Source organism: Schistocerca piceifrons, chromosome X (assembly GCF_021461385.2).
Source record: "Schistocerca piceifrons isolate TAMUIC-IGC-003096 chromosome X, iqSchPice1.1, whole genome shotgun sequence".
NCBI classification, from domain to species: Eukaryota; Metazoa; Arthropoda; class Insecta; order Orthoptera; family Acrididae; genus Schistocerca; species Schistocerca piceifrons.
Window position 1 is genome coordinate 428,203,916 of NC_060149.1, and position 15,043 is coordinate 428,218,958.

Consider the following 15,043-nt stretch of genomic DNA (forward strand, 5'->3'; position numbering starts at 1 on the left):
ATGGCAAACTAGGAAAGACCATTGCTTTTATCTTGACTGTGATTATGCCTGTGATGACTGAAAAAGTTAAAGCAAGGTTTCTGCACTTTGAGATTTGGCCATATATTTCAAACTCAAGTTTCAAAAGTTTGATCTCATAACTTTGGGATGTAATGACCAATAACTTTTGGGAATTGTGGCATGGCTGCTCATGATCTTAGTATTGCATATATGTCCCATGGTAAGTGTATCAACTGCCCATAATCATCCCCTTGTGCTTTTGATATGCTTTGCTTCAACTCTGAAAATTCTTATGGTCAAGGTGACTGTCACAACAAAGACCCATGATTAAAGACACTGATTGCAATTGCAGATATATCTCCAAAAGGAATCCAACCAATGAATCTGCTGCCATACATAAGATGATCCAGCAATGGTGAATGTCTATTAGAACACTCCATTAGAACACACAATCTACAATAACTATGTCCTCAGTGACGTTAAGTGTATCATTTCCTTGAAACACAGAGAAAGAAGACACAACAAATGTTAGTGAAAGAAAGAAACAACACTTCACCCTCCATTACAATGCATCTAATGTTGATCATGTAATGGATGAAATAAGTCATAAAGAGTGAACAACTCAACGTTACTAACCTTCCATTGTGAGCACTTTTTTCCCTGAGGAAAAAATCTCAGCTTTAAATGGCGTCCATCACACAAAGAAATGTAAACAGTTTCACAACTCATATGGAAGAATTGGAGCTCCCAAAGAGCAACTAGTTTCCAAGAGACCCTTTTTTAACTGTCTGATGCACCTACATAATTAACTATAGTCTTCAAAGACATGGCAACTCTACTGGAGGATGAAGCAAGCCGCTGGTGCTACCACAAATGGGTCAACTTGCATTTAAGTATGCTGACTACACTTATTGCCTGATAAAGCCCTCAACAGACAAGCTTTCAGAGAGCTTCTCAATCGGCTCTCGCAACCATTTCTCCTGTTAGGAGATTCAAGTGCAATCACTGTGGTATGGGTTTTGGGGCAGCACCAGCTCAAACTCAGAAGCTGAGTGGTATAGAGCATTTGCACTCAAAAGACATAGGCTTTTGGAATGCAGGCAAAATAATCAATTTCAGAATAGTATCATGGTCATTCTGTCATTGGCTTCACCTTCTGCTCTCTAGTCCTAGCAGATTGTGTACAACAGTGACTTCTTCCCAGTCAGGTTGAACCTTTATGAAGGGGCCAATACCCAAAACCAGGCCACCAAATTGGATCCTGAAGCTGACTATATGTCAGGAGCAAGTCAGTGTCTAGGACTGTGTTCAACATAGAATGAATGTAATCCCCAAAACTATCATAGTGCTCATACCAAAATCTTCAGAACTCTTTAGAACAGGGCCGGCCACAGAATGCCAAACTTCTCGTGTGTGGAGTGTTCAGGCTGCATGCTGGCCCTGTCATTCTCAGAAGTATCCTGTACAATGTGAAATTTCATTTCATATTGTGGTGTGGCAGTTTTTGGTTGGCACAACTCTCTTCAATTCGGCAGAATCATGGTGTCAGTGCTGTTTAACCTTCACTGTTTGTCCATGGTATGAAGGGTGTTTACAGGTCCAGTGGCTGCACAAAGAGAGGCAGTCTAGAGGTCTATCATCACAAGCCTTCAGAAATGAATGAGATGTCAGAAGAGATGGATAGATGAAGTCTGTTAGAAAAATATTTGAGCTTACTTTTTCTTTTTTTTTTTTTTTTTTTTTTTTTTGGGGGGGGGGGGGGGGGACACCTGATGGATTTGAATCTAGTGCACTTGCATGAGCCGACCTTGAACGTGCATGTGCATGCGTAAATTTTTTCCCACCTCTCGATAACATCTGTTGCTGCAAGCAGCAGTTGAATGAAGTAGTGTGTAATGCTCGTGTCAGTTTTTCATTGCAAGGGAAATGACGGAACAACTGCAGCAACACTACTGCATCAGATTTTGTCAGAAACTGGCTGACAGCCAGATGTAAACCATTTGACAGATTCAAATGGCTTTCAGTGACACTCCTATGGGCATAACACAGATTAAGGAGTGGTACAACCAGTTTAAAGATGGGTACACTTCAGTAGAGAGTGAGCCACACTCTGGATGGCCATCAGCATTCCAAAATGATCAGGTCATTGCCAAAGAAAATGCTGCGGTCATGTGTGACCATTGTGTGACTGTCAGAGAAATTGCAGAATCGGTTGATATCAGCACTTTTTTGGCTAATTCCATTGTGACCGAATATTTGACCATGAAGAGAGTGTCAGTGAAATTCATGCCGAAGCTGCTGAGGTTGGAGCAAAAGCAACTGTGTGTTGAAATCTCATAGGACATGCTGGACTCCACAGTCAGTCACCTCACCCCGACTTCATGAAAACCATAATCTCTGGTGACAAGTCCTGAGTATGGAAACCAAATATCAGTCATTGCAATGGAAGCATTCTTCGTCACCAAGACCAAAGTGTGTAGCAATGTCAAAGTGATGATGACTGCTTTCTTTGACTCCCGTGACATAGTACACCATACGTATGCACCACAGGGTCAAACAATCACCAGATAGTACTATGGGGATGTCCTTCATCATGTACGTGATGCTGTCTGGCGCAAGAGACTGAACTTGTGGTCAATAGCAAATTGGTGTCTCCGTCACGACAATGCTCCATCACATTCCTCGTGGTGGGGGGGGGGGGGGGGGGGGGTTTAGTACGGTACTGTGGCAGTGGTCAAGTTGGCTGCAGCAGCAGGCTAAACAGAGTTCAGGAAAACTCTTTATTATTCATCAAGCTACAGCAGATACAGGTGTGCACCATCGCCATGTGGGTGCAGCCTGGTGTTCACCCACAGCATCTTCATATCGGGTGTAGCAGCGGTGGTTTTTATTGATGCTCATGCACATTACTGGGAGGCAGTGGACTGACAAAGTGCTGAGTGACCCCCAGACAGCTGTAGCTAGAGCGGCTTGCAGGCTAGAGCAACTGTGCTTCACACAACTGGCAGTGGCTAGATGAATGTGTCACTGGATTCCACCAGCTGCCTAACAGCATCAAACCTTGGATGCCAAGAGTGTGGTTGGAGTACACTGTGTGACCCAACACACAGGTACAATGCACTCTGTTTTTGAACTTTTTCCTGATACCTTCACTGCATGTAGGCCACCTATTTTTGTAGCTTTCTTGTGCCAAGTTGTTCTTCTGTCTGGTGGCGACAGCATACAAAGCAAATTGATGCAATACTGTATGGACAATTCTTTGCCAGAGTATTGCCACTCATTGACTTAATGTGTGGGCTGGTTTGCAGATTGGCTGTATCTTCAGGATGGTAAGTAAATCACTGTGTCGTGAAATTCCATGATGTCACATTATTCTGTTCGCACAGCAACAGTGGAAAATGTTTCTACAGTACAACATCTGAGAGCCAGCTCTTGGGTTTTTGCACATACTGCGCAACTTTAGAGAAGTAGAAGCACAATTTTATGTCTAGAAATAACAAGGCCTTCTGTAAGTAGAAAATTCATACTGAGTTGGCTGCCTTGCATGATACCACCTGAGCACCAAATGCGATTCATTTCAGTGCACTAAAATAACTTAATTCAGCATTTAAGGAAATCCTCCTTATATTTCACAACAAAATTTGGTCTGAGGGCAAATACCCCAGTGTATGAGAAAGTCTGTTTTGATACCTTTGTTAAAACTGGAAAAGTATTGCCTTCAGCCAAGTAATTCATATAATACAGCCCTTTTTAGCTTCTTCCAAAAAGACTCTAAAGCACATAGTTAAAAATAGTCAATATGGTCATGGAAACAAGAAAACTTCTCATTCTGTGCACATATTCTGCAGTTTACACTTGATGAAGTCAAAATTTCTATGCATTTTACTAAGATTACCTTACAAAGGTCCTCGTACTAGCTAGTTCAATCACACACTCATTTTTTTCTATCTTAATAAGCCACACTCATTCTTTACCATCTTAGTCAGCCCTTTTGATATGGTCATTTTTTATGGGAAGCATTAATTGTGATACTTGACCACTTTAATTACGTATACAGTACTAGAACTTGAGAAGGATATTCGAATCAGTTGAATTCTTAGGTCTTATAATTTTTTGCATCATTATTTCTTGCATCAGTTGTAAGTAATATGTGAACAACTTGCTTCTAAAGAAGCCAATATAATATATTTTTACAGTGGAAATTTTGTATATCACCCCTGTTACAGAATCTATTTTAAATATATTAAAAGCTTTGAGGTCAATAATTTTCTTATTTCCCCATTCTCTTGGAGGCTAGAAACACCTTTGTAACCAGAAAAAATAGACCCTCAAAACTGTCACAGCCAAATTTTAAAATACCCCATTTGAAAAGTTGTAAATTTGCAAATTGTGACTTACTCAAAGAAGAAGAAAAAGAGTACTTAAATACAAGGGTTGTAACTTAAATAGTGGCAACTATTTATTCACAACTGATACAAAAGAGTTACATGTTTGCACCTGTTACTGTCCTTCAAAGTAGTCACCAGCATTGTGCAGAACCCGGTGCCAGTGATGTGGAAGGCATAATATACCATTAGCAGAGCCTGTTCTGTTAATGATGCGAATGGAGTGGTCTAAAGTAATGGTGATTCTTGTGTACGACTGTGATGGTGTTATCCTAACACATTACATTCCTCCACGGCAGACCATCAATGAACAGTATTACCGTTCATATTTGGAGCATCACGTGTGACCAGCCTTGCGAAAGAAGCGGCGACACTTTCTGCGCAACCCACCCATCATTTTGCACGGAAATGCTCGGGCACATACAGCACAAGCTATGGCTGCTCTGCTTGATCGATGGGACTGCACCATACTCCCTGGACTTAGGTCCTTGTGACATTGATTTGATTCCGAAGATGAACATTTGCTTCAGAACTGTTCCAGAGATTCAACAGGCAGTAGACTGCTCCATTCGCATCATCAACAGAACAGGCTCTGCTAACGATATACTACACCTTCCACATCACTGGCAATGGGTTCTACACAATGCTGGTGACTACTTTGAAGGACAGTAACAGGTGCAAACATGTAACTCTTTTGTATTGGTTGTGAATAAATAGTTGCCACTATTTAAGTTCCAACCCTCTTATATTTTTTCTTAATTGTTCCATTTTTGTAAATGTGGTAATCTCCTGTTTGCTAATTTGAAGGTGATAAAAGTGTACATAACAAGGTAGAATGCAGTCATGGAAAAGTTGGTGTGACTGGAGATTATGCAAAGATGAGTAGGTGAGGTAGAAAAGACAAGCAGTGGAACATTTGAGAAAGCTATAAATTGTAGATTGCACTCAAGGTGGAATGAGAGGAAAGAATGGGGGGTTAAAAGTGGCAGAAGTAAGAAAATGGGGTGTAAAAAATTAAAGAGGATGGCATATAATGGATTCAATGATAATAGTAAGGATAGAAGTACCATTTACTGTTTCCCTTATGTCCCCATCTTGATATTCTGTCTGCTTTTGGTTTTATTGGCTGGTATAGCATGAAGGTATAGCATGTGAGGTTTTTCTTGTCTTGAAATCATATTTCTATCTTCATTTGCCAGCTACACCTAACATAGCTTGATCAGACACCCATCAGTTGTCACTTTTCAGGCAATATCCTGTTTTGTAGGATTTTCAGTCTCTCAAATCTTGAATAATGGAATGAGTTAATAAAAGAATAGAGTAAGTTATTTTTTATATGGAGACACATACTTACTCTGAAATTGAGTTTGTCTGTGAAAGAATAATCAAAATTAATATAACAAATGTAATTAAGACAGGAAAATTTATTTTGGTATAACGATAAGGTGTGGGACATATATAGACACACAAACTAAACCATCTCTATAGCATGAATACTTAATCACAATGTGTTTCAAAATCATTGAAACCAAACAAGCAGATAAGGTGTTGAGCAGAAATTCTTGACAGTGCCTCTAGTAACTGGAAATGAGGAGACAGACTGCAAAAAACTTCCAGTACACGAAGAGATTGACAACAGAATAGAGAAAAGTCCAAAGTTTACCACGTAGTATGCGAGACACTTCGGCAATGGTAATTTCCAAAATCAGCCTGTATAAAACTTTTTTTTTACCTCTGTAGATGTTTGCCCTGGAGGCAGCAACAATTACTGTACCAGTAAAGGGTCACCTCCAGGCAACAGAAATGAACTTCCTGCAATATTGTCTTCAAAAGACAAAAGTTGATAAAATAAACAATAATACTGAGCAACAGCTAGGATTGGAAAGACACCTGCTGGAGATCCCTGAAGTAAAATAATTTCAGTGGTATGGTCATATGAAGAGAATGGCTTGCCACAGGATCCATTGAGTTGAACAAAATGTTCCTGCAGAAAGACCATGTGGTGGGATAAACAAATGGTCAAAAACTCAGTATTAAAGATGCCAACTTGCATAAAACATATGAACGAGAACTATGGGTAGCAAAGCCATTGTGTAGAAAGTTTATCTAGAACTGCACGTGGCTTGCTGAATGGAGAAATTACAATGGTGATGAATATTGTTATATTTACTTTTCTTTGATCATTTTGTACAACCACATACAATCATTTAAATTAGCTGGAGGTTGTAAACTTGTGGATCATACAGAAGTATTAGGAGATAAAATTGAAGATGTGTATTAGGAACCTGTGTCAATGCTATGAAAATCTGATGGCCTGATAATGTTACACCTGTAAATGATATCTAGCAATGGTCACAGGGTGTTTCCTCATCTTCAGCTGTGATTGTAGATGTTGCACTTAAGCTGCTCTTATCATTATAGGTATCTATCTTATTATTTTTATCACTTTTATTAATTTTAATTTGAATTTTATACAGGGGCTAGACAAAAAATAGGAACACCACAAACACAACACATTACCACATATAATACAGTGTAGAAAACCCGCCAACATTCAAAGTAGCTTCCTCTCATCTCGGAATGGAAAAATACAGGTCCTGAATGTTTTTTAAGGGAATTTATAACATTCTCCTGCAAAATAATGACAAGTTCGGGTAAAGGTGACGGAGGTAAATAGTGATCATACATCCTTCTCTCCAAAGCAGACCACAAAGGCTCAATAATATTGATATCTGGTGACTGTGGTGGCCAGGTGGGATGTGACACTTCATCCTCATGCTCACCAAACCAGTCCTGGATGGTGTGAGCTGTGTGAACAGAGGCCCTGTCATCTTGAAACACAGCATCACCATTGGGGAACCAACATTGTACCATGGGATGGATTTGATCAGCCAAAATGGTCTCATAATCCTTGGCAGTAATGTGACCTTACAGAGTAACAATGGGGTCCATGGAATTTCATGATATGGCTGCCCAAATCATCACTGAAACCCCACCATGTTTCACTCTTCTGATGTAATATTGGCCAGAAGTTGGAAACAGTGTGATACAAGACTCATCTGACCAAATTACACTACTGGTCATTAAAATTGCTACACCAAGAAGAAATGCAGATGATAAACGGGTATGCATTGAACAAATATATTATACTAGAACTAACATGTGACTACATTTTCAAGCAATTTGGGTGCATAGATCCTGAGAAATCAGTACAGAGAACAACCACCTCTGGCCGTAATAACGGCCTTGATACGCCTGGGCATTGAGTCAAACAGAGCTTGGATGGCGTGTACAGGTACAGCTGCCTATTCAGCTTCAACATGATACCACAGTTCATCAAGAGTAGTGACTGGCGTATTGTGATGAGCCAGTTGCTCATCCACCACTGACCAGAGGTTTTCATTTGGTGAGAGATCTGGAGAATGTGCTAGCCAGGGCAGCAGTTGAACATTTTCTGTGTCCAGAAAGGCCTGTACAGGACCGGAAACATGCGGTCGTGCATTATCCTGCTGAAATGTAGGGTTTCGCAGGGATCGAATGAAGGGTAGAGCCACAGGTCGTAACACATCTGAAATGTAACGTCCGCTGTTCAAAGTGCCGTCAATGTGAACAAGAGGCGACCGAGACGTGTAACCAATGGCACCCCATACCATCACGCCTGGTGATACGCCAGTATGGCAATGACAAATACACGCTTCCAATGTGCGTTCACCGCGATGTCGCCAAACACGGATGCGACCATCATGATGCTGTAAACAGAACCTTGGATTCATCCGAAAAAATGACAATTTGCCATTCGTGCACCCAGATTCGTCATTGAGTACACCATCGCAGGCACTCCTGTCTGTGATGCAGCGTCACAGGTAACCGCAGCCATGGTCTCCGAGCTGATAGTCCATGCTGCTGCAAATGTCGTCGAACTGTTCGTGCAGATGGTTGTTGTCTTGTAAACTTCCCCATCTGTTGACTCATGGATTGAGATGTGGCTGCACGATCCATTACAGCCATGCAGATAAGATGCCTGTCATCTCGACTGCTAGTGATATGAGGCCGTTGGGATCCAGCCCGGCGATCCATATTACCCTCCTGAACCCACCGATTCCATATTCTGCTAACAGTCATTGGATCTCAACCAATACAAGCAGCAATATCGCGATACGATAAACGAAATCGCGATAGGCTACAATCCAACCTTTATCAAAGTCGGAAACGTGATGGTACACATTTCTCCTCCTTACATGAGGCATCACAACAACATTCCAGTAGGCAATGCCAGTCAGCTGTTGTTTGTGTATGAGAAATCGGTTGGAAACTTTCCTCATGTCAGCATGTTGTAGGTGTCGTCACCGGCGCCAACCTTGTGTGAATGCTCTGAAAAGCTAATCATTTGCATATCACAGCATCTACTTCCTGTCGGTTAAATTTCGTGTCTGTAGCACGTCATCTTTGTGGTGTAGCAATTTTAATGGCCAGTAGTGTACTTTCTTCCATTACTCCATAGCCCAAGGTTTATGATTTAGGCACCACATTTTCCTCTTACCGGCATTTGCATCACGTATGAGCAGTTTTGCAATTCCAGCATGCCATGCACTTCCCTGCTTATGGAGCTCCATTTTTATTTTTTTGCTACTGACAGGGTTTGTGAGTGTGACATCCAGTTCAGCAATGACTTATGCAGCTGTTATCCTCTTATTTCTTGCCACAAACCTCTTCAATGACCATCCATCATGATCACCCAACACACACTTTCATCCATGCTGTGACTTAGCAGATGGTGTTTTTGTACTTTGCACATATGTGGTACAGATCTGCAATACAGTGCCTCTCAAAACACCAAACACTTGGGCTACCTTGCGTATAGAAGCACCCACCATAATAGTTCCAGGAATTTGTCCACATTCTGCTTCACTTAGCTCTAACATAATGCATTCAAAAGTGCACAGAACACTGTTCTGATACAACTGACACTTGCTACGCACTAAGGACATTTCACAGGTGCCGTTCGTAGTCAAATTTAGCAGTGTAACCTGCAGGTTTGGCTAGCATCTGCATTTACATTTAAGCATGCATTTCTCATGGTGTTTCCATATTTCTGTCTAACAGTTGTATGCCTCTTAATGTTGAGTTATTATCTTTGTTGTAGAACTATAATAATAGTTTGACAGCCTTGCATTCTCTACAATCTCAAGAACCCTTTAGTACTATTGTCTTTTTGTGCACTTCATCCACACCTATAAATGCATATAAGCCCCACTGATGAATATCATTTTCTACTTTACTATGACAAAACAAGGAGCCTGTGTTCGAAAGCCCAAGTCTAAAGTGTTCTTATGAGCGTTTATGTCGATTTTGTTGTAAATTTGGTTATATGAAGTAAACAGACTGTTCTGTCTTACTATTCATTCTGGACACCAACATTAACTGCTTTGTTTTGAATGTTCTCAAAATTATAGTCTTAATGTAAATTTAAAGAAATCAGTTGTTGGAGTTTGTAAACATTTATGGTATTAGAAGTATCTTACATTTTTATTTGTTCCTTGTCTTATAGGTAGAGCTTGACTTGTTAGAAGATGAACTTGATGCAGATGATCCAGTGACAAACATTCATGGTGAACTATGTGGTGAGGCTCTTTTGTATCAACAATATCGTCAACCATTCCCTCGTCATGGTGGGTTTAACTGTTGTATGTCCTGTTGTTTCAGCAGTAATTCCTCTTTTATTAATAGTTAAATTAGAATATGTTATAACCAATAAACACACTTGTATCAGCTATACCATTCTTTTCATTACATACCCCTAGGAGGTACATAGGTTAGGGCTGAAAAGAAGAGGAAAACATAATGACAACTTCAGATAATTTTTGAATGTGTATTGTTAATATTTCCTCTATGCAACTGGTTGTTAGTAATCACTCTTATTATAAAACTCCAAATTTCCTTTGTCTGTTTTTCAATATTTTGTGCTCATAAACTAAAATAGTGTCAGTGATGTTGAGGAACAGCTAAAATTGTTAAAATTTAATAAAGACCCAGGACAGACACTATTCCCAATTTACAGCTGTGTTAGCTCCTCTATTGACTATAATCTACTGTAGACACAAAAAACCCTGCCCAGTAGTTGAAAAAAAGTGCAGGATACACCCAGCTACAAGAAGGATAGCAGGAGTTGTTGGTTGATTTGGGGGAGGGAACCAACCAGTGAGGTCATAGGTCCCATGGAATTAGGGAAGGATGGGGCTGGAAGTCAGCCGTGCCCTTTAAAAGGAACCATCCCTGCATGTGTCTGAAGCGATTTATGGAAATCATGGAAAACCTAAATCGGGATGGCCAGACGCGGATTGGAACTGTCATCCTCCCAAATGCGAGTCCACTGTGCTAACGACTGCGCCACATCACTCGGTGGTAGCAGAAGTGATCCACAAAACTACCACACAATATCCTTGACATTCATTTGTTATAGAATGTTATAACATATTTTGGGCTCAGACATAAGGAGGAATCCTGAACAGAATGACCTCCTCTGTGTCATCCAACATGTATTTTGAAAACATCAGTCTTGTGAAATGCGACTCACAGTTATCTCACATGACATGCTGGTAGTCATGGATCAAGGCAGTCAGTCAGGTAGTTGCAGTATTTCTTGATTTGCAAAGAGCATTTGAATCAAAGACACTTTCCACAGTGCCATGTAATTACTCACAGGTGGAAAATGAGGCAATGGCTGTCATTTTTGGAGTTAAAAAGTTTCATGTTTTCTTGTATGGGGCGAAATTTCTGCTCATTGCTGACCACAACCTATTGGTTTCCTTATTCAGCCCTCATCCCATACAGCAGAATAGGGCTGTCAACTAATTGCAGAAATGGACACTTCCACAATAACTATTTTTATGACTTTTGATATTAGTCCGCTGCCCAGCATGCCAGTGCAGATGCATTCTGATTGCCAGTGGGACTACATCCAGAGTTTGACTGAAAAGAGACACTCACTTTCACTTGGCCAAAGCCTTGCACCATAATTTGGTGGATTTTCATTTGACAGTGTGGAAGATGAGGGCCACATAATCACTTTTCTGGTTTCAGCTGATCAGGTGTGGTGGGCAGAGCATGCTCTTTTGGGAACAGATTTGGCCTGGTATGTCGTTACTGGCTGGTGGCCAATCATGATGTTGAACATCTTGTGTGGGCCCTTGCAGCCTGTGGACAAAACCAGGTTGTGTTGCCTAGTCATTATTCCTCTCTGCCAGTCCCAACTTTTCAGGCTTTTCCTTGGGAAGCAGATTGTTATTGGTAGTTTATGTATTGTGAAATTTCCTCTATGTTGCCAAGATGGCCTTCAAAATGTTGATGGCAACTGTTTGCACACTGTTGGTCATTTTTTCTGTCATGGGCCACCACTGGCACTCATTTATGATAACAGTTGGCAATTTGTATCACTGGAGATTGAATATTTTTGCATTTGCAGGGGTATCTAACATCTAACATCTGACTACTGCCCCATTTCACCCAGTGTTTAAGTCAGAGGTGGAGAACTTAATGCATTCATTCAAGACCCAAATGAAGAAACCCATGTCTGCCTCCTCCTGAGATGATCTACTTTTGGGTTTTCAGACTATGTACTTAATGATGCCAATTAACAGGTGTTGTCCAGGAAATTTTTGCTTGGTCACCAGCCGTGGGGGCTTTTGGATTTGTTGCACCCAAAGTTACCCGCCAAAGACCATCACAGCCCACTGTGTTTTCCTCACGGTGGTTTCATTTGGACTTGGTCTTTCGGCCTGTAGTAGGGGTGGCTGGCTGCTAGATGTAGTGATGAGACACAAGGTTCAACTTTTTTTTTTTTTTTTTAAAATGGTGGATGTCGGTTGGGAGCAGGTGATCCTTCATTCCAACCAGTCACAGCCATGACTTGTTGTACTTTCAATGCCAGTGTCTCCAAGCCAACAAGGTGATGGGGTTGGTTGCAGAGTTGTTTTGATGGGAGCCTCCCAGTGTTGGCAGGATGTTCACCCACTTCCAAGACATCTGCCGTCATACCTTCAGTGGCAGAATAAGGTGATATTGGGGATAACTCCTGTGCCTACAGCTGTGGAGCCCCTGGAATTTGAAATGGTAACCTCTTTTTCCTCCTCACTAGTGGCCTAGTCCTCACCCCTACCCATGCTGGTGGACTAACTATTAACCCAGCCTTACAGCCTTCTGCCTTTGCAGCAGAGCAAGCTGCATTTGCACTGTCTCCTTCTGCCCTCATGCCCTCTCCAGTTTTGTGACAGAGGTGACAGCACAAACTGGTCTTTTTTTCGATTTGCATTGCCTTTTCAGTGGTAAGGGATTTAGTATCTCCTCTAGCAGACATTGAGATGGATGCAGAGGAGCTACCGTGGTTATCACATTGGAATAGTACAGAATGCTGCCATGGAGGGTGCGGGCGAAGTGTGGCATGGGCAGAGAAACTGCCCAGGTGTTTACCTGCCAGTGGCAACAGGCCTGTCCCAGTAATTCTAACACTAATTTCAATGCCTGCAGACCAAGCCATCACCTTGTGCAGTGCTCTGCTGCAGGCTGCTCTGTTATCAGTCACTCGCTCTTGTCATGTGTTGTGTTTTCCTCAGTGCTCATGCTCCATGCGGTTTCAGACAGTCAGCTCACCTGCAGATTGACTCACATGTTGAGATGTGTTCCCTCTTCTGGGCCTCTCTATGGATGGTAGTTGACCAATATTGTGTGTACTACCTCCTGATCCAGCTACACAGTTTTGACACCTCAACGATGGTTAAGACAGGTTCTGGTCCAACAAATTGAGGTGTCATTCCTGCTATCGTCAGCCTAACAGCTTGTTCATTGCCACTAATTCCTGAGTGACTAGGAACCTGCTGCTGTTTTACTCTGTCTCTTTCCCCTTGTGTCAAAAGGGATTTATGGCACTCTGCAACAATTTTTGATCATGTTGCTGGGGCTGATAGAGATTTCAGAGCTGCTTGGCTCTCAGAATGGAAGAAGATGCCACAATCTTTGTAGCACCTATGTAGAGTCTTCTCTGCAACTATTCTGATGACAAGTTTTTCTGCCTGGAATACTTTGGCCAGCCTCCGTTGAGAGATTGTGTTATCTAGTCTAGGCTATATCCATATACCCTGGCCTGAGTGAGCACCTTTGTCTGTTTTTGACCCATCAGTAAACTGGACTATGTCTCCTGAATGGTACATTGGTTGCTCATTACCTCCAATTGTTACCTTGAATGGTTTATTGAAGCAGCTAGTCAACTGACATTTTCCCAAACATTCCTATGTTTACAACATTCATTATATTGGTGTAGGATTCTGGATATCCCAAAAGTTTCCAGTTTTTAACTTGTATGGCCCTGCCATTGCCTCTGTTGTACCAAAAGATGTAGTGTGAGTATGTCCAGCATGGCCTCTATCCCAACAGTTGGTGTGCTACCAATTTCACCTGTTGTGGCTAGGTTTGGACAGTCCTTGCACCTTTCCAAGCTCCTTAGCAGGCACCTTATGTTCTACTTATTCCACCGTACTGTCGCCCTATAAATTATTATAGGTCTTACTACAGAGCTGTATATCTGGTATATGCTCCTGGGGCTTGGGCCCTAGTTTTTACCACAGGTTCTTCTAGTGCACATGAGAGCACCTTGTGCCATATTGTTCACATGAGGGGCCCCATGATATTTTCATGTCGAGAGCTATGCCTAGATACTTCTCTGCCCCCTCGTACTGGTAGAATTTTGTCAGAGAGCTTAATGTTCCAGTACATGTCCTGTATGTGTTTCCTCATGAGTGGTATCACAACAGTTTTCATGAGACTGATCCTTAGATCCTGTTTCCTGCACCAGTTCTGCACAATGTTCTGCACAATGTTCAGAATGGTTGTGCCATTGTTCTAATGATACCTGCAAATTTACTGAGTATTACAGGCTGTATGCACCCCCGAACAACTGGGAAATCCAGGAAGAACATTGTAATTTTTTCATTTGAGGAAAATACAGGAAAAACTTGGGATTTTTTTTTTTGAATTCCAGGATTTTTTTATTGTTTTATCTTTCAGTTAATTTTCTGTAATTTTGACTGGTAAGATTTGATTCTCTAACAAACGATTTTAGTTTAGCCCACTATTTTGTTGTTGTTGAAATAGAAACAAAGGACTTCATCCTGGTCGAAGGTTGGGTAGAGACCCATAGGAAGGCAGAGGAGGGTGTTGACATTTGAGTGCTGAGCTGTTGGATGAAAATGATCTCACAGGGATAATAACTGAGGAACAGAGCCAATCATTGAAGTCTGTGTGCCATCTTGTCCAGCAGATGTGTCATAGGGCTAAAGAGGGGAAACTAAATGCTTATGGTCTTTAACCAGGTGAAACTTCACACCATAGAGAAAGATGTGTAACTTCTTGATTGAATAAATAATGATGATGCCATCCTCCTTGATTTACAAGTAATTTTTCTGTGCTACGTTGGTCATCTTAGAGGCAAAAGTCAGAGGCTTTTCTGAGGCATCCGTGCTATGTCGAGACAGACCTCTTACCTGTTGTTGATGTTGCACTCGGTTTTACATATCTTGAAGTCTCAGATCTCAGTATACTGAAAAGATATTTTGGAAGAATAGTGTCAACTGAGGTAGACCACACAATAGGCGAATTTTAAAAGTGAC

General features: G+C 41.4%; 1 protein-coding gene across 1 annotated transcript in view; it reads left to right on the forward strand.

Moving 5' to 3' along the window:
- The window catches only part of LOC124722396 (lisH domain-containing protein ARMC9-like), a 209,806-nt gene that overhangs the window by 113,525 nt on the left and 81,238 nt on the right, over positions 1–15,043 (forward strand). Inside the window, exon 14 of the mRNA XM_047247567.1 lies at positions 9,934–10,054. Coding sequence (XP_047103523.1) covers positions 9,934–10,054 — 121 coding nt within the window. The remainder of the gene's footprint in view (positions 1–9,933; positions 10,055–15,043) is intronic.